The sequence below is a fragment of the Psittacula echo genome, assembly GCF_963264785.1.
Source record: "Psittacula echo genome assembly, chromosome: 6".
In the NCBI taxonomy this organism is placed as follows: Eukaryota; Metazoa; Chordata; class Aves; order Psittaciformes; family Psittacidae; genus Psittacula; species Psittacula echo.
In genome coordinates, this window is record NC_137743.1 from 15,749,210 (window position 1) to 15,768,200 (window position 18,991).

An 18,991-nucleotide genomic window follows, 5' to 3' on the forward strand; every position below is an offset into this window, starting at 1 on the left:
CTAGAGACAGTTGGAACATGTTCCTAAGTAAAGAAGCTCTTCTTCAAGTACCTGGGGGCAAAGGGACTCCCAGATACCACTTGTTTGCAAGAGCAATGCTGGACTGCCTACAGCCCTTAGCCATGCAACCCAAGAGTGGACATGCTTGGTTGTGTCATTCAAATGGCCTGATAAGGCTAACCAGCAAAATGTCTACAGTCCGTCTAAAGGTCTCATGAAGTGCACATGGGACATTCACGGTGTTGTACAATGAAAATGTGTAAGCTGGGCAATGTCTGTGTATCAGAACTTCCAAGACCTGGGATTGCAATTAGCATGTAGACAAAGTATGTAATTGGTTAAAGAAATTTACATTAAGTGTACAGAAGAAGATCATAACCTTTGATGAAACACATGGTACAATCTACAAGGAACTGGTTCAGACTATGCTTGGGTTTTTATAGGCTTTGAAGCCTGCCTGATGGACAGTTAGACAACACCATGGTCCATTTTCATCAGTGGGCAAGAGTGAATACTATCTACAATCTTTTATGAGTGAAGAGACCTGCAGGGTATATCTGCTCATGAATTGTAGCTGCCACTGGAGGAAAATGAATAATTCAGAGTCCTCCAGATGCTGGTGGAGGCAGACTTCAGAGAAGGCAATGCTATTAATGGCCTGGATAAAAGGAATAGGTCAGAGCAGGACAGGGTCTCTGGAGTGCCAATAGCAACCACAAGAGAGGTGACAACAGCCAACACCAGTTACTGCTATGGACAGCTGTTCTCCTAATCCCCATCTCTATTAACATCTCTAAACATCTCCATGTGAAAGCAAGGTAGGTGAAGCAGTAACTCCTCCCAGAACCTAAAGCTGGGCTCAGTTTTGTCTTTGCTGCCTCTCTCGTGCAGTGCTTTGACTAGTGGCTAATTCCTCAGACCTCGGTGCTTCTCATTTGACTATTCACTTCAGAGCCATCTATTAACGAAATGTCTGTAAGTTAACAGGGACTGAAATCCAGTCTGAAACCATCAGTCACCACCCTATTATTGCTGCAGTATTTCCTTCAGCCTGCTGGGATGCACATAATGGAGTGAGACAATTACAAGGCTGGATCCAAACTTCAGTAGAAATTATACATACACCATTGCTGTTAAACCACAGCTGCTCGGGAGGTGCTGCAGGATATTCAATACGTAGCAAAAAAACATTTGGATGTGCACAACTGCCCTTGGTGACAGTAGCCTCTAGTCAAGGCCATTTCTGTTGACTGTTCTTCCCTTAAACCTCGCTCTTGGGCCCCTGAGTCCCTGTAGGCTTCCTTCTATTGTGTAGAACATGTATTTATTAGTAATCTTCATGGGTTTGGAAAGCTTCTGTTCAAGAACTATTTGGCTGGCCTGGATGTGTTGGGTTGTCTTTTTGGGTTTTGGTTTTTATTTTAGCTTGGCAGAGTTTGGGATTTTCTATATTTTTAATTTGGCCAGAACTTCTAACTTTTGAAGGGTGTCTTTTTACTTCTAGATGTCTCCTTTGCTCAGCTGCTTAACTGTGCCAGACTTGAAGATTTTTTTTGGTTGTTAATATATTTCAAGTGATTTCACATTTAAAGCTTTAAATACAGGGTCTCAATGCGATTGTAAACATTTTGTCCTTTCATCAGCTACTTTAAAATTCTTCTGAATTACTTTCCTGACTTTTATATTTACTTCCTTTCAAAGGAGAATATACCCACCTCCCCTTTAAGTTACATTGCACCACAGTGCACCTTTTTGCTGCTATTTCTTCTCTTGCAGAAATATTGGATCTGAGCACATCGTGTTTGTTATGACCAAGCAACTATTCACTATAACGTTTCGAACTCCTATGTACTCTATGTACTACTATGTACTACTAGTGACTAAATCTAGAGTTCATCTTCCACTTGGCTCCTCTAAGTGGTCATTCTAAGAACTATTCATTTATCAGGGCTAAAAATACATTCTTTGCATCATTCTTTGACATGGTATCTACCTGGTCTGTATGGGCGTAATAAATATCTCCCATTATCATTATGTTTTTTCTCCTGAAAACCTCTAAAGTCCTCCAGCTGTTTTTCATTCCACTATTCTAATCAAGTGGTTAATAGTAAATGCTCAGTATTACTGAGAAACATGTCCATATATAATGGTCTCTAGTAGTTTAAACAACATCCCAGGCTTCTTCACCACCCCACCCTGATACCCCTTCCTTCATTCCTTCTTCTCCATTCCTTCTTCTTAGTTCCTTCTTTATGGAACCTGGATACATCCTGTTCTAGGAGCCTGAATCATTTTCTGTGGCTTCACATCTTGAGCTGCTGCTCTGGCAATCATCTTACTGAAATGAGACAAGAACTTACACTGGCTTGAGTTTCTTTCTTGTTGTTGTTGCTTTTTAAAAATAAAATGCACATGTTCAATGTCTAGCTCTGGGCTCTGCTCCATGAAAATGTCTTCCTTCACCAGCTCCTTTTTCAGTTTGCTGAATGTACATTTGTAGCTGAAAAGAAAACTTCTATCACCTTGGAGAAGGGCAGAGAGATTTTCTAGCTCCATGCGCTCCCACCATCTTCTGTAATGGCAAGAAGCGTTCCACAGTCACTGCTGATTCAGGTCAGCTTACTGTGTATCATGTTCAGCCTTTTATACCTCCACTGGAGTTCTTGCCAGGGTGATGGCAATAGTAATCATTCCTTAATTTCCTCAATATCTATTCAGAAACTGGCACTGCATTTGCACTTTTCACTTCTTCATTACCTAGGCCAGCTTAAGCAAAAGGTTGTACACTGCCATCAAATAGTTTAGTGGTTTCATATCTGAAAGGCTTCAAAGTCCTTGGGCAAGTGCTATCACAATTAGTCATTTGTTGCTGAGCCTCCAGCACCTCCCTCACACCTTCACAGTGACCACAAACACATTTAACATGGAGCACAGTTTGAACATGGCTGTGAGTGCAGGACAGCAATATCTGAAGCTATCCTTGAGTTCTGCCTTTATTGCTTTATTTTATCAGGTTCGGAGCTCTTAAGTGAAGAAGTAAGAACTTAAGCAACCTTAAGTTCTCAAACTCTCTGCAACCTTTGTTTCGGGGACACTGTATCTGTCAGGTTGCTGGTGGGGAAAGCTTATAAGGTGCTCCTGCCTGTTCCCCTTGTTTCTCTCTAGTGCTTAGGATGCACTAAGCCTTCCTCTGAGCTACCTGCATGCTTGGTTGACTTAATGTTTTGTTGTTTCTTGTTTCTGCAGCATTTATGGTTTTGGCCAAGCTCCTTAATGACCCAGACCATGTTGTCTGCTAATTACCCTGCTAAGAGCTTTAGAATGACACTGAGGTTGCCACCACTTTTGCAAATTTGACTGAATCTGACCAAAGTTGGTTAAGTTCCTGCAAGTTCCCTGACAACCAGCTGTGGCACAGAGCTGACCCTCTCCCCTCAAGTGGGGGAAAAACAGAATTCAGCGGTTATCTGTTCTTCAGCAGCAAAATTGCTCATCTCTCACACACGTGTACGACCAGTCTCATGCGAATGGAAGCATCATGCAGAGGAGATATGTTTAGTATGTGCGAGGGACAGTGGCACTGGAGAAAAGCACACAGAACAGAGTCGAGTCTTCTTTCCTCTGGATCATGCAGGGTGCCAAACGCAGCCACAGCAACAATGTAAGGAAAAGATATCTTGCAACATCATGCTTTGCTTTGCTAAGGCAAGATGCAAAACTCTATGGACACATGCAGGGTAGAAGAATATTCAGTGTTGTATTTATCAACAGCCCTCATCTTAAGGGTTTTGTCTGTATGGATCTGGATTTGGAGGGCATCTGTTATCTTCCTACAATATACCCATTCTTGATTTTTTGGGGGGTTGTTGGTTTTGGGGTTTTGTTTGCTTGTTTGTTTTTAAACACATCCTGAAACTTTTGCAACTACAGCGTTATATACATTCAGCCCCTGATAAAGTCAAAAAAACTATGTCAAGTCATGTTTGCTGCAGACAGCTCGGCTGTTCAAGCTTTATGCTGATTTCAGGGGAATGTTTCCTCATCCCGTTGAAATAGTTACAAATTGACCTAGTGTTCACCTTGCTGCATGCACCCTTCCTTTTATTACGAAGGTGATCTTTTCTAGTCCATTTATTCAACACTCTAGCTTTCCTGTTCCTTTAATGGGGATGAACTCACTGCTGTAAACCCCAGATTATTACTGTCCACCTTCCAAATCTATTGCTTTCCATTTACATTAATATTACAATTACTGACAACACATTGTCTTGTGCACTGAAATCCATCTTAAACTTAATGAATATCTCACTTGCTTTCAGGCTGATTGTCCATCTCTAGTGAAGCTTTTATTGCATGTGACAATAAAACCCTCAGAGATAGGGATCTAATTTCTCTCGCTTCCTTCATCCATCCTGCACCCACGCCATGGTGGCTTGCAGACCACTGCCCAGCAGTGTCAACCACAATGTTTCCTGTCCCACTGTCTGTGGACCATGGTGTGCATGGCTCTGTGCTGTCCTCAACTCGACAGCCTCTCCTCTGCCATTCTCATCTGTTGCAGGATATACAATTGTACCCACAATGTCAAGCTTTGCATAGATGGAGTGACTTCTGCTGCACAGCACATGCTGAATGCCTTGTCAAAGGCTCATTTTGTGTCTCTTCCCATTGACTTGGGTAGACATTCCAAACTGCAGTGTTGGCCTGAGATCAGTCAGTTTTCTCTATTAGGTTGTATTTCAGAGTAGGACAGAGGTTTGCATGAGCTCCTCCCCACAATGGAGGAGAGGGACAAGCATTTTGTCTTGGTTTGCATTATGTTAACTTTGTAATCCAAAGTTTGCTTCAGGGATCAATCCTGTCCTGGCGAGAAAACTGAGAAGATAATATCTCTTTCTGGTTACTATAAATCATTTAACAAAGGCAATATGTTGGAATTAAACCACATTCCTCAGAAGAAGGCATGTTTCTCCTTAACCTTCAGTGAGGTCTCATCTGTTGCTCTACTTGACAGGACGTAGTCTGTGTTTGGTTCTGTTTGGTTGGGGGCTCTCCAACAGATCGGGTCACTTGCTTCTTCATTTGAATGCTTCCAGTGTGTGGCTAGAAGTGGAGTTTGTGTGATATAGTAAATATATGTTGCTGATGACTGGCAGAGGGTTACTAAATTGAATTTGTGCCTTTTTACTCACTAATCTTTGTTCATACTTGTGATTCAGTGCTGCCTGCCTGGGGCTGAAGTTCCTCACATTTTCACTGGGCAGATTTCTTTCTCACCTTTCCCTGCTTCCCACACCACCCCTCCACAGCAGGAGCTCTGCCTAATCTGGTCTCTCCCTCAAGCATGGGAGGTGCTGTCTTAGGGATGAATCCCAGCTTCCTTGTCTGGGGCCCACAACAAAGGCTGACTGAACCTGGAGAAGCTGCAACACCCTTGTCTCTGAGGGGACCCATCACTGATCTGGCGGTGTGCAGGCACCTGGCAGTGTGCTGCTGCCTGTAGCAGATCTACAGAAGAATGTTCTGCTGGCATATCCACTTTACAAAGTGGATAGTCTGAGGCTGCTGGTGCTAGCTGCACTTTACAGAATTGTTAGGGCTGGAAGGGACCTCTGGAGGTCACCCTGTCCAACCCCTTTCCCAGGCAGGGCCACCTGGAACAGGTTACACAGGAACGTGTCCAAGCAGGTTTTGAATATCTCCAGAGAGGGAGACTCCACAACCCCCTGGGCAGCTTGTTCAGTGCTCTGCCACCTTCAGCATAAAGAAGTTCTTCATGTTGATGTGAAACTTCCTGTGTTTTAGTTTATGGCCTTTGATCCTAATCCTGTTGCTGGGCACTACTGAAAGAGTCTGGCACCATCCTCCTGGTACTGGCCTTTGAGGTGTTTATGTGCATTCATGATATCCCCCCTCAGTCTCCTCTAGACCAAACAGGCACAACTCCCGCATTCTCTCCTCATAAGAGATGCTCTAGATTTCACTGCAGCCAGCCCATTCTGTTCAAACATCTGCTGTGCTGCTGGAGGTGCCACATTCAGAATGAGATTGCCTCAAGCACCCGTCACGCAGGAACCAATCTCTTGCAAATCAGCAATTTACAGTCCATTCCCTCTTCCCATTTTTGTGTATTCGTAATGCAGGACCAGAGGGGCAGGCGGTTTATGGGATGAAGGGGAAAATCAGGCTTCCATTGAATCCCATAAAGGCCATGTGGATTGATGGAGCTGGGGCCATCTTTTATTCCTTCTGCTTCCCTGCCTCTGGCATTTCTGGGGGTGTAACGATACTGGGTGTGGGTGAGCAGACAGGTTACTGCTCCAGTGTGTTTCTGAGTATTTTCTCTTCCTATGACAAAACGGATGTTGGAGAGACTTGCTGTAGAATCTGCCTTGAAAGACTTACCTCTGAGATGCCAGGCCCTGCTCGGTGTTAAGTGAAATTGTCTGCAGCTCATTAACATCAAAGCATTTTCTTCACTGGTCTGGGCAGCTCAGTAGTAACCAGCAGATGAACCAGTGAACAGCTACGCTCTCCACTAAGCTTTGCCTGCAAACAATTAACATCAAAGGGGAGCCACTGTGAAACGGGAAAAACAATGCTCCTGCTGCAGCAAGTCTCATGGCAGGTGGGGAAGCGGGGGAAGGCTGAAGCTCTGTCCCAGCTAGACAGTTTGTGCAGAGACTTTGAAGGAGGGAGCAGAGGAATGCCTGCTGGGGCCTGCTGATGGTTTTGGCCAAGGGAATCGTAGATCCACTTTGGTTTCAACAAAACTGTCCCATCATGTTGATGGCAGCATGGTGCAAACTCTGGTGTATCAGACCAGTCCAGCCTAATTCTGGGATCAAGTCAGCTCTGCTGTCGCCTTGGTATGTTTGTGATTGCTCACTTAGCTGCTGCTCTTGATGGGTTTCCTGAGGCTAGTCCCTCTGTTTTTTACACCCTTCTTCTTGATCCATCTGAACACAAAAGTTTTGGATAGTGATTCCAGATGTTGCTGCCTCTTTTAAATGGACCTTGACCTTCTGTTTGCCCTTCCTCACATGAGGCCTGTAGAATTAAAATGTTTTTTAGATGGCAGGTCCCTTCCCTTCCTCTAGCTCTCAAGCACTTTCTCCTGCTTCATGTACTGGATCCTCTGGTTCATGCTTTCCTCATCCTCTTCCTCTTTGCTTTGGCAATGTGAAAGAAATCCAAGTCATGATATTTATCATGCTAACAGCCTGTGATTAGCCCTGGGGGCCAGCAGTGGTTGAAAATGAATTAATTCTCATATGTATCCAGTTAGAGATGAGAAGGTTTTTGTGAAGTGCTGCATCAGCAAAGAATAGAAACTTGGGGCTATCTCGAGGACTTCACTATCTAAACAACAGTATAAGAACAGAGCAGTGCAAAAAAAGAGAACATCAGAACTGGAACTCTCATTAATAAGTGCTGGGGGTCAAGATTAAAGATAGTATAACCACAGTGTGATGTGCCAGCCAGCACATACTTCCTGCCAGCTCTGCTGTGGGAGTGCTAACCTCCAGCCACAGGGCACATGATAGGAGCTGCAGGGTGCAACCAGAAAAGTTAAAGCTATCAAGGCTCATGAGTCAAAATTGTAGGATGTGACTTTCAGGCAAGGCACTTTCTCCAGAAGGCAGATGTGCTTTGTAGAAAAGAAAAGCATACCTAATTCTGTTCATGTTTGCTCAAGAAAAAAGTATGTTTGAAACAATCAGCTGAAGGATTGCTAATACCATCTGGGCAATAGTTGAACTGCCACAGAAGAAGGAACTATGGGAATTTATCTTATCCACCCTAGAAGAAGGAGGGACACGTGGAGGCTGTGCACAGAATTGGGTTAGGGCAAGGCTGGGGAGAAAAGATGCTTCAAAGGGCACTTCATCACTGCCTGAGTGTAAATGGAGTGGGGAACAGAGTCACTGCTGTGTTAGGAGGAGGCCTGCAGCCACTAGGGAAGGGGAGTTTGGGAGGAAGCTTCCTGAAGGTAGTTAGCAGTAGCAAGAAACCTTCTCTGAATTGAAGACTGATAAATTTAAGACCAGCATCGAATGACCCAGTTCTCTGTCACAGCAGGGATGCAAACTGAGTGCAGAAGAAACAAGGAGATAGTAACAGCTTGCTGGCCAATATCTCTGCTGCCTGCAAGCTCACCACCACCAAATTTATTCTCTGGGCATCAGAGCAAGAGAAGAATCTTGCAAGGAAGAATTTGCAGGAAGGCTCTCATGAAGGCCACAGTGGGCAGGCACTAGTCTTGGTGTATCTGTACTGTTAAGTTGTAAGGTCAGCAACCACTAGCCACTCCAGCAGCTTGTCCACCTGATGTTGTAGCCATGATGCAGATCACAGACAGAAGTTCCCTGCTGGAGCCTAGAGCATTCAAGCAGCAATCCTTTTGTTTAGGTCATCTACCTTTCAGGGAAGAAGTACTGCTTCTGTGATTAGTACAGTGCCTAACAAACTTTTGAACTGATTCTAGCAAGAGGCGTGCCTTTGAGTGTAAAGAAGATACCCTGCTGCCAACACAGGGATTCTGGAAATGGAGGCACATAGATTCTAGTGGCTCATCACACTGAAAAAGGGGTGGAAAGAAGAGCAGTATATCACCAGCAACTGGAGTGAGGTGCAGCTAAGGGGATCATTCCTGAGAATAGGCGCCCAAAGGGCTTTCTCTCTGTTTGTAGCAGAGATATTCCACATAGGTCATGTTTTGTGTCTTTACACCATTAACGGCTTTCAAAACAGGACTGGAATTCCCTGGTCACTAAACCTGTCTGCTCCACTCATGAAAACAAGCTTCACATTGCCCTCTTCTCAGGGAAGCTGCATGTTTAAATGAGTTTTTGCTTCTTCCTACTCTAGTTGCTGTCTGCTCTGGGAAGTTCTACCTCCTACAGTTAAAAACCGTCCTCTGACTTTCCCCATGATGGCATTAACAGCCCATTAATAACCTGTCCTTCTGCTTCCATTTGGCTTCAGATAGCTCTGTCCCTTCGTTGGAATTCACACCCCCTGGAACTTCTCCAGTACACAGGCAGAGCAAGCCCACCTCCATTTACTTTCCTTTTGATGGACTAGCCAAACTGAGCTGCCCTGGTCTCCTTTTGTGGGACGCGCTCATTGCTCTTCTACCTCCATGCACCAAGAGCCAGCTGTGTGCTTTTGGAGTTCCCTTTGAATAGGACAGCTGCCTTATTGCAGCTGCAACTGCACCTGAATGGTGGCTTAAACACTTCTCTGTCTCCACAGGAAATATCTTATCTGGGACATCCTACTGCCACATCTGCATAGTGCTAGCTCTGACCTCTCTGCCTTTCAAACGCCCTAATAGCGTATGTCTTGGCAAGATGACAGTAATGGCTCTGATGGCTAGGGATGGGGAGTGAAGGTCATGACTCCCGGGCTTCATTTTGGGCTTGTGGCAGGGTTTGGGTTAAGACATTTCACCTCACCAAGCTCATCCCTTGAGCCTGCAGAAAGCTGGTGCCAATGTTTTCCTCCATTGCACACCTTTCATTGCCTACCCATGTGCTCTCACAGCTTGCCACCAGAAATGGTGTTATTGCATCAACCCCCTTACATTTTCCGAGCTCACCAGAGGGAGGTCTCTGTGGTGCAGGGATGAAAATGGACACCATTAAAACACAGGAGATGGATGTGTCAGGGAGCCATCACTGCGGGATCAGTACTGGGAGGCCTCTTGGCCACTGCAGCTGAATGTCCTCCCTTTTCACCATGGCCACCGATATAGACCTGGTGCTTTTAACCACACCGTCGAGTGGATGAGGAGATTCAAACTCTTCCTGACAGAAAACTATATGGCCCCCTCAGGGGTGAAATGTCCTCTCGGAGAACAGTGACCCTTCTGGGGTGGGATGTTCCCTGAGGGAACAGTGATCCCTCAGAGGTGGGATGTCCTCTCAGGGGAGAGGGATCTCAGGAGCTATGGGGATGTTCCCTGAGGGACAATTTTTCAGGTGCAGAGTGTCTTCTCAGGGGACAAGGATCCCTCAGGAGGGATGGGATGTTCCCAGAGGGACAGTGATCCCTCAGGGGCAGGACATCCCCTCAGGCAACCACCCTCTCTCGTGGGCGAGCTGTTCCTGAGGGACAGTCTGTCATGGATGAAATGTTCCTCAGGGGCAGCGACCACTGAGGGCAGGGCAAGGCAGGCCGGCGGCGGGGGCTGCAGCGCCCCCAAGCGGACGGGCGCGGAGCTGCCTCACGTGCGGGCAGGCTGCGGGCGGGGCGGTGGGTTTGGGGCCCGTGTGGCGCAGGCGCGCGGCGGGAAGGGGCGGGGCGGGGCGTGGCGCTGGCTGGCGGCGCCTGCGTGGCGCGGCGCGGAGCGGCGAGGCGGGCGCTGAGGGCGGGTGGGCGTGGCGCGGCGCGGCGCGCGGCCCTTCCTTCCCGTCCCTGCCCCCCCTGGCCGTGCCCGCCGCCGCCCCCACCCCCGCCCGCCGCCCAGAAGATGGCGAGCCCGTGCGGGCGGCAGCAGTGCTCCATCGAGAGGCGCGGCGTCCGCCACCAGCTCGATTCGTGGCGACACAAGCTCATTCACTGTGTAGGTGAGGGACGGCGGCGCGGCGGGGAGGCCGGGCCGGGCCCCGCGGCGGTGGCGGCAGCCGCCGGGAGAAGGCTCCGCCGCGGCTTCAGATGGGGGGGGAGGTGGCCGTGAGGCGAGCGGCGCCGCGGCCTGCGGGCCCGCCCCCCTTCCCCCGCCGCCGTGAGACGAGCGGCGCCGGGCCCGGCCCCGCCCTTCGCCGGGGAGGGAGCCGGGAGTGGGGGGGTCCTGCCCTGCCCTTTTGTGCGGCCCCTGTCAGCCCCGCGCCCGCTCCTCCCCGCCCGTCACGGCCCGGCCGCGGCCCCTTCAAACTTGTTTACGGCGGGGCCGGGGCCGCGCCCGCCGGTGGGGAGCGGCCTGGCTGTCACTGCCCATCCGCCGCTGCGGGAGGCGAGCCCGGCCCGGCTCACCTGCCCCCGGCCCGCCGCCGTGAGGCGAGGCGGCAGCGAGGGAGGAAGAGGAGGGAGGGAGGGAGGCCGCGGAGCCGGCGGCGCGCCCGCCCCGTGCCCCGGCGGGAGGAGAAGCTGGGGGAGGCTTGAGGAGGGATGGGGGGAGCGCGGCGGCGGGGCCGGCAGAAAGTTGTGGATCGGGGTGCCGGATTGACACCGTGGATCCGGAGCGCGGCCGCGGGGGGTTAAAAGGATGTGTGACTGCTTTTCTCTTCTTCCTCCACCCCCACCTCCCCTTTTTTCCTCCTCCTCCTCTCTTGTGCGCGTTTGTTGTTATGCAGGCTCCTTGCAATCGAATATTTGGGGGTTTTGAAAAAGAAGTCCCCGATGCCCTTTCATCTTGAGTAGTTTTGTCCATTTCAGAATACACATTTTCATCCTTTTCTCTTTCCGTACCAAAAAAGCAAGGCCTTTTCTGCGGGTCCAAACACACACATAAACACCAGCTCTAGGCAGTAATTTGGTGGGTGTCTGCAAAGATAGTAACATAGCTTTGACACCAGCAGACTACGAACTTCCAGAGTAATCTTAAAAATTTCGAACCAGAGCACTGGTATGTCTCTGCTTCTTTGGCCTCTTGCTTTTAACTAAGCACAAATCCTCATTTTATTTTTAAGTATGCAAATATGGCCATAATCTGCTGGGGACTGCTCAGTGTAGGTAATCTGTAATAACATTCACAGATTCACTTCAGTTCCTTGTGTGCAGAGTTAAACCTCTTATTGTCAGTTAACCCAGCATCCTAGTTCATTATCAGGGATTTGAAGCACCTTTTTTGGTTACACCAGGAGCTGTTACTGCTGCCGTGTATATTTTTGGCCTCATCTGAATGTTTAAATTTCTGCAGTACAAAAGCATGCTCTAGATGCTTGTGAACTCCAGATTAATATGAACAATTAACTGGTTTTAAGCATAAAGCGATTCAAGGGCTTCAGTACATGGCTGAGAAACTCAGGCTTCTACACACAAGTGATGATTTTTCTTTCCAACCAATTACTGATGCTTCTAGATCCAGTTTATGGCGTTTCATTTTGATTCTAGCTCTGCTATGTTAGGAACATTTTGTCGGCTTCCACCTCTGCTTGAACTGGGTTTATTTTACTTCTATCTCCTTTTCTCATCTCCGCTTACCTCGACTGCTGGGGATCACCTGTTCTAGTCCTTTCTGAACTCCCTACTTGCAGTGTATCATTTTGTTTTGCTCTCGCTCCCTGCTGCTTTCTCCTCGGGTCTCTGAATCCTCCAGTGAAGCTGTCCTGCAGCTCAGAGTTTAACCAGACAGCAATGAGGAGTAAATGGGGGGGGGGGGGGGAGGAGAAACGGGAGAAAAAAAGACCATTTCAAAGCTGCTGAAGATCTTGAGGTGAAATGCAGGAATTTTATCTGTTCATTATGCTGCTCTTTGGGAAAATCTTGGGTAGGTGAAGAAGTTTGTGTTGTTTACAGACTCAAGGAAATCACTACCTTATTAAAGTTCTTAGCAACCTTATGTGCTAAAACCTAGAACAAACACCACCACCACCCCCTGCCACCCCCATTTATACACGCCCTGTTCCACTTCCCTAAAGCCATTTAAACTGCTAGCTCCTGGAGAAGCTGTTTTCTCCTCTATCCCTTTCATATCTCTTCCTCATACTTAAATTTGATATATGTTTTGTTTCTCCTAAAGATTTCCCTTGTGAAAGTCCCTCTCTGTGTGTTTTAACGAAAGATACTGTGAACTCTATTAAACACAGAGTTGACTGGGATTTTTTTGGAGGTAAAGTACAAAACAATTTCTTAAAAAAATAAAGTCCAAAGTGTAACAATGCTTTGTGACTTTTATCTTGATGGCACTATGTCATAAATAGTTTCCACCTCAAATTGATCAGCTTTATGAGGTCTAGGGACCTGCCCTGTTCCTAGTATGAATGCTGCATAAATTGTTGGGTCATGTAAATGTGTTGTTACCTTTTTGATATGATTTTAATAGAAATGTAAAAGGTTTTTTTGCACAAGCCCAGGATGTTCAGCTGAAATTATGCCGTGGTCATCACCTCGTGCCCCAGATACATCTCTCTTGTCTTTTCAAACAGTTTTGGCATTGCTCCTTGAGAGTTGGGATTTGACCTATCAAATGATGTAACGTTCTGGTTCACCTTGGCCCTTCATAGAAGTCTTTAAGAATTTGTTACTGTCATAAATACTGATAGATAAATATGGGGAAGCAGAGTATGAAAATCCCTTCTGTTACTTCAGAAATACCTATTCATTTTGAGTTCTGAAAGTAAATCTGAGGTGTGGGATTCTCTGTTAGCATAATTCCCTGAGAAGTAATTCTAGTATCAGACTGTGGTAGTTAGAAAAAATAAAGCTTGTGGTTTGAACTAGTGCATTTAGCAATAAAAATGGCTTAAGTAATTCACTTCACTTTTCCCTCTTGCTTCTGCAATAGGCTACTCTTTTGGACTGTGGCTTCATGACAGTTTGTGCTGTCAAGGGGAGCAAGAACATGAGGGCTGAAACCACCTTTGCACACAGGGAGACAATCCAGCTGTGCTAGCAAAAAAACGTTGTTTCTTGGAGGGAGTAGAATAGTTTTTTGCTAGGATAGTTCCCTTAGCTGGCTGGCTGTTGGGTCAGGCAAATACCAATGCTAGCACAAGGAAGAGGGTGAGGATGGGTAGCTGGTGGAAGGGAAAAGAGCAAAGATACAGATCATCTTGAACTGTCACAGAGTTGCAACTTTGGTTGTATCAGTGCAGCTTTTTGTGGGAGGTAGCTCAGGGAACTGATTTGGCTTAAACTTTCCTTCCTTGTCATGCATTTCAAGCCCATTTTTTTGGGGAGGAGGGAAGCGTTGTGGCTTGTGGAGGACAAGTCTGTGAGCAGTTCTGTTGAAGCCGTGATGCAATTGAGGGAGCAGCATGCTGTGCCCCGAGGTGGAGGGAAGTGTGGGGAAGGGGTGTCTGAGCTCTCTTTGCAATGAGATGCATCCGGCTGTCGAACCACAGCATAGGAGGATAGCCAGGACTGGTACACAGGGTCTTGATGCCCTGGTAGGACTTTGATTTTAGAGACACGATATGCCACATGATAACTATTGGATGCTGACATATGTGTTCTCTGTACCAGTCTTGAGTGTTAGCGTCTTTCTCAGTGGCCAAAAACAGATACCTGGAGACAAATGTATGTGATGATTTTATTTTTTATAATTCTCCCCCTTGCAGCCTCCAGGCACTTGCTGAAGTAGAAATGGATGGTGAGATCAGATCAGCTAAGAAATGGGGAGTTTGAGGGAGAAGACGTCCCTAAAACCCTGCTGACACCTTTTCTAAAGGCAGTTACAGCATTGCAATGCTGCGTGGTTATTGGAGTGGTAGATTGAGGTGGTTGCGTGTGTTTCTACTCGCTGGTGATGTTGGCCCTTTGTTAAATATTAGCCATGCTCTTGGAGACTCCCTGACTGAATTACAGCCCGGGTTGGGGAGCTGGGGGCAGGGAAGGAATGTATTAGTTCTCTTCAGCAGTGATCCTAGTTTCGGAACCAAAATGATGAATTAAAGGGAAAACCTCTAACATTCACATAGGTTTTCCAATCATCTTAAGCTCTGTTGCTGTTTCACTGAGATGCTGCTTAGCTGTTGATTTTGGTCTTAAGCTGTCAAAATAAGAAGCAATTTCCTTTTTTTAATTATTTTTTTATTTTTTTGTTAAATGATTGTTGCTGGAGAAATACTGCAACCTGAGTGCCTGGTCTGTTTCTGTGTACTCATTTGTTGAATAGTGGTGGTCTTCCATGCCTTTGGATACTTGGGACTAAAGTGTGGATCCTGGGGAAGAAACGTGATACATCAGGAAGTATTAGAAACTAATATTAATCAAAAGAAGGTGTCTAACAGTTGAATAATTCTGAAATCTTTTATTACATTTTCTTATCTTGATTATTGCTTGGGTATAGTTCCAGCCTGTATGTGATACGAATTAGCAACTGCTTCCAAACAGTGGTGTTATCTCCTTGCTTTGGAAGTAGGTTTGTTTCCAAGTGTTTAACAGTTCTAGTTCAAAGGGCAGATTGTATTTCTTTGTTGCAAAATGAGAAAGCTTGTAGCCCTGATGTTGATACAAAATAATAAAAGGCAAGTTTAAGTGCTAAAGTAAAAGTTTAAATGTATGGCTATTCTAAACTGGTAGCTGTTTTACATACACCCCCAGCCATGTTCCCAGCATATGTGCCAGTGGTACTATTTGCCTTATTTCAACTTGCGTTTAATGTAGATGCAGCTTGCAGCTTTTTTTTTTTTTTTCAGTTAGTATAAGCCCATTGTACAGCAACTTTACACTATTGTAGCTGAAGGCTTGTTCAAGAAGATCTATCTACAAACAAACACTTTTGCCTGTTGGCAGGATAAATATAGGGAGGGAAAATTACTCTTTTATGGCAAAATCGTGCCAGGGAAAGAAAAATCGTCAGCTGTCATTTGAAAATGAAAATCTTTAGTTGTAAGGAATGAAATTTACAGCTTGATGCTTAGCTTCACTTTAAGATGTGCGTAGAAGGATGGTATGCATCTGAAGAACATTGAAGAAGTTGAACTGCAGGGATGAGTCTAGATTTGTCTCAAAGATCTCTTTAGATTCACTATAAATCGCTTCACTTTTGCCCTTGTTTCCCTGTTTGCAAGTGAAGAATAGCTTCTACCCTCCCAGAGGTGATGTCAACCAAACAAAAGCATACTCAAAATCTTGATAATCACTTTCTATTAGAGCATCTTGACTTGTTCTGGTGCCTGCAATGTGAAATTTTGGACAATGCCAAATCACTTGGTTTGTTTTGTATTTCAACAAAAATCTATTTTAACTTGTGTGAAGTAATAACCATCCCTGTAGGGAGGGAAGGTTCCTTCCTGGGACATATTCATCCTGTAGGAACTGTTGGGGTTTTTGACTTAATTTTTAACTAAGAGCTAATGACATTCAGAGTTCACCCACTTTTAATAGAATGTCTCCAAATGAATTACAGTAATCCATCCTGTACATGCAGGAAATAGTCCAAATTCACCTAGATAAAATCTTTGTAGTATTTATATTGAGATGTATATATACACTACAGATTCACAGCTTTGTGGTATGGCACTGTTTTAAAAGAGTACCTGAGGGACAGTTCCAAATTTTTAAGCCATTTTTTAACAATTTGTGCCATATATTGATGACAGCCCAAATACTGTTATGTACAGAAACATAGTAACTGTGCTTTAAGAACTGATGATACAGAATCCCAGTCCTTGTGCTCAGTTGTCTAAATCTTTATGCATAGTACTTAAATGGCTTAATGCTCTGCCATCTTAGGCTGTCTTACACCCAGACAAGTAAGTACTGTCATGTGTTTTGTTTTGGGTTTTTCTTGTCTGAGAACTTATGTTCTTTCATGGCTACTGTAAAGTAACAATGAGAATACTTCCTAAAAGTCAGTCTAGGCAAGGTTTGAGGAAAACTTGGCATTAAATAGGGTTAAAGAAAGGTAACCCTGTCATACTGGTTGGGGTGAAGGAGACAGTAATGCAGTATTTTACAGGGGATTTTCCAGTCTTCTTCCTCACCCTCCTATGTATACATGATTTCACTCTTAAGAGGATGAAGCTTTTGTTCTTGAAGGTTACTGAAATGAGTATTTCTAATTCTCTGAGAAATACAAAATTTTTGGGATTTTCTGAGGTCAGGCTTGGATGGGATGGGCTGAGCCAGTCTGCGTTCCACCCCTAGCTAAAAAGGGTTGGTAGTGCTTGTTTTGACTAAACTGACAGAAGACTGCAAAACCAGCTAATTTTCTGGTGATGTTTAGTAACCTGAGTCATCCTAATTAGGAATGAGATGAGCAGGAGAGCTTACCTGAAGTACTGGATAATGGGATCACACCTCTGGGGTGAAGGGAAAGGGAGAAGAGAACAGAACGGCTTCCTCCTAAGGCAGGGAGTTTTCTAGTTTCTGTCTTCTCTCTTGTAACTGTGCTTCAGACTGTGGTTATGTTTGACAGCAGCACTGTCTAAACTGGCTTAAATAGTCCCCTCTGTGCTGGCACAACTATGTGTGGCAACTGGGTGAATTGGTTCCCTGATCAGACCTGACTGGAAAACAATCTATTTATTTGTTTATTTAGCTACAACATCTGCAGAGCATGGAGAGGCAGAGAATGAAGAGTTGAGGCTATTCAGCTGGTCTTGTCACACATGCACAAATCCAAGTTGTCTTTTGCTGAGTAAGTGCTAATTTCTGCATGCATTGTATTAATTTACAGTAGCAGGAAAATTGCTTCGTTCTCCTTCTTCAAAGTGCCATGGGTTATACCATGCTCTCTCCCTGATAATGAACTGTGGGCTTTGCTTTTGCAACCACATTGGATGCTTTTATCCAGTGCCTCCATTAATAAGTTGCAGCTTTACACCACCTCTCCTCAGAATCTCTGCAGGTCTCTGGGGTTCCTCAGTTCTTTCGGATAAATCCATATGACCTTAGATTCTTTGGAAAAGGAGAGCTTCAGCTTCTTTCATTTTCTCTTGAAGAATGCTGTACTGTTATTTCTCTGGACATCTTCAAGTCAACCTTTTACCTCAGATTTAGTTTACTTGTGTAGTATTGTGTGTTCTTTTATGGTGGGTTGGCAAAAAACTGTAAGCTCTCAAAGCTGAGTAGGATATTTAAGTTACACATCAATGCTGCTAGCACATGAAAGATGAAGTAGAGGTTATGGTGTTTCAACATTTCTGCAGGACACCACTTCCTACTGCATGGTAAAATTGCTTTAGATGATGTCTCCCATCTGTTTTTTTCCATTCCTCTTACGGAGAAGAGTAAAGATGGTACTCCTGTTGCATTTTCCAGAGGCGGCGGCAAAGTGGCTGCACAGGGAAGATTTGCAAGGAGACAAAGGATGTTCCTTATGCCCTGAGGACCATGCTATTTTATGGGAGGGAGAAGAGGGGGAGAAAAGAGGACTGGACAAGGGCCTAGTATTCATGAACAAAGCAAGCTTTCAGAAGCTGAATCCAGCAGTGTGGAAAGACATCAGAGGCCACCAGGCAATCTTAACACTTGAGCTGAGTTTACTAATGAAAAATTTCCTGGTTCTCTTTGAACATTTTTTGTGTACACTTACAGTACAGGTGTTCCAATATCTAGCTGGAGAGAACTGCATAGATGAATCTATATCTGATATGGTCTTTCTCGAACCCTCCTCTGCTGTTACTAGGATAGGATGGTGGTCATGTTTCAAAAGTGGAGTAACTGCCAGAGTAGGAAGAGGAACAAGTAGTCAAGCTACAGAGATCTTAATTTCTTGATTTCTTTTTTCGTTGATTGCACAAAAGGATGTGAAAGTTTGAGCCCACAGCCTGCAATTCTTCACTCTTATGCTTCCAGGCCAGTACATAAGGCTCATGTCCTTCAGTATCAGTCACTGCTCTGTAGCAATGTGCTGTTTGGCTTCCTTTGCTACTGTATATATGTGATGGGCTGTGTTACCTGTGTAACAGACTTTGAGTTCAGCCTCGTGCTTTGCAAGGGCAGGCTAGTCCTGCAGCTGTTCAACTCCGCAGCAATTCATATGCACAAAGCTCTTATGTACTCTGCTTGTGCTTAATGCATGGACAAACATGTGGGTCAGTTTTGAAACTTCATCATGGGATAGCCACAGATTAGTCACAGTGATGTGCTTGTACACTTCAGCTGGGGAGCCTTGTGTCCAGAACCCTCTCAGCCTGTGCCTTGTGTCCTGCAGTCTTGGGCTTCCTTAAGAAATATATAAATGTATTGGAATACACAAAATGGATCGTCTTTGTTTAAATATTCATAGCAAAAGGGTTTGCTTGGCTTTTGGGTTATTTGGTACTTAGTTTGTCCTTTTTGTGAACACGTTGATGAGGTGTTGTTAGAGTAGACCTTGTCTCAATTTTGGTCATCTCCTGGGTAAGATTCACAATTGTGGTAAAAAAAAAAA

At 45.4% G+C, this 18,991-nt stretch overlaps 1 protein-coding gene across 1 annotated transcript in view; it reads left to right on the forward strand.

Moving 5' to 3' along the window:
* Positions 1 to 10,385: 10,385 nt before the first annotated feature.
* The window catches only part of LOC308222697 (ligand-dependent corepressor), a 56,177-nt gene continuing 47,571 nt past the window's right edge, over positions 10,386 to 18,991 (forward strand). The window contains exon 1 of the mRNA XM_080621034.1: positions 10,386 to 10,574. Within this exon, the coding sequence (XP_080477160.1) occupies positions 10,478 to 10,574 (97 nt within the window). The 5' untranslated portion in view covers positions 10,386 to 10,477. The remainder of the gene's footprint in view (positions 10,575 to 18,991) is intronic.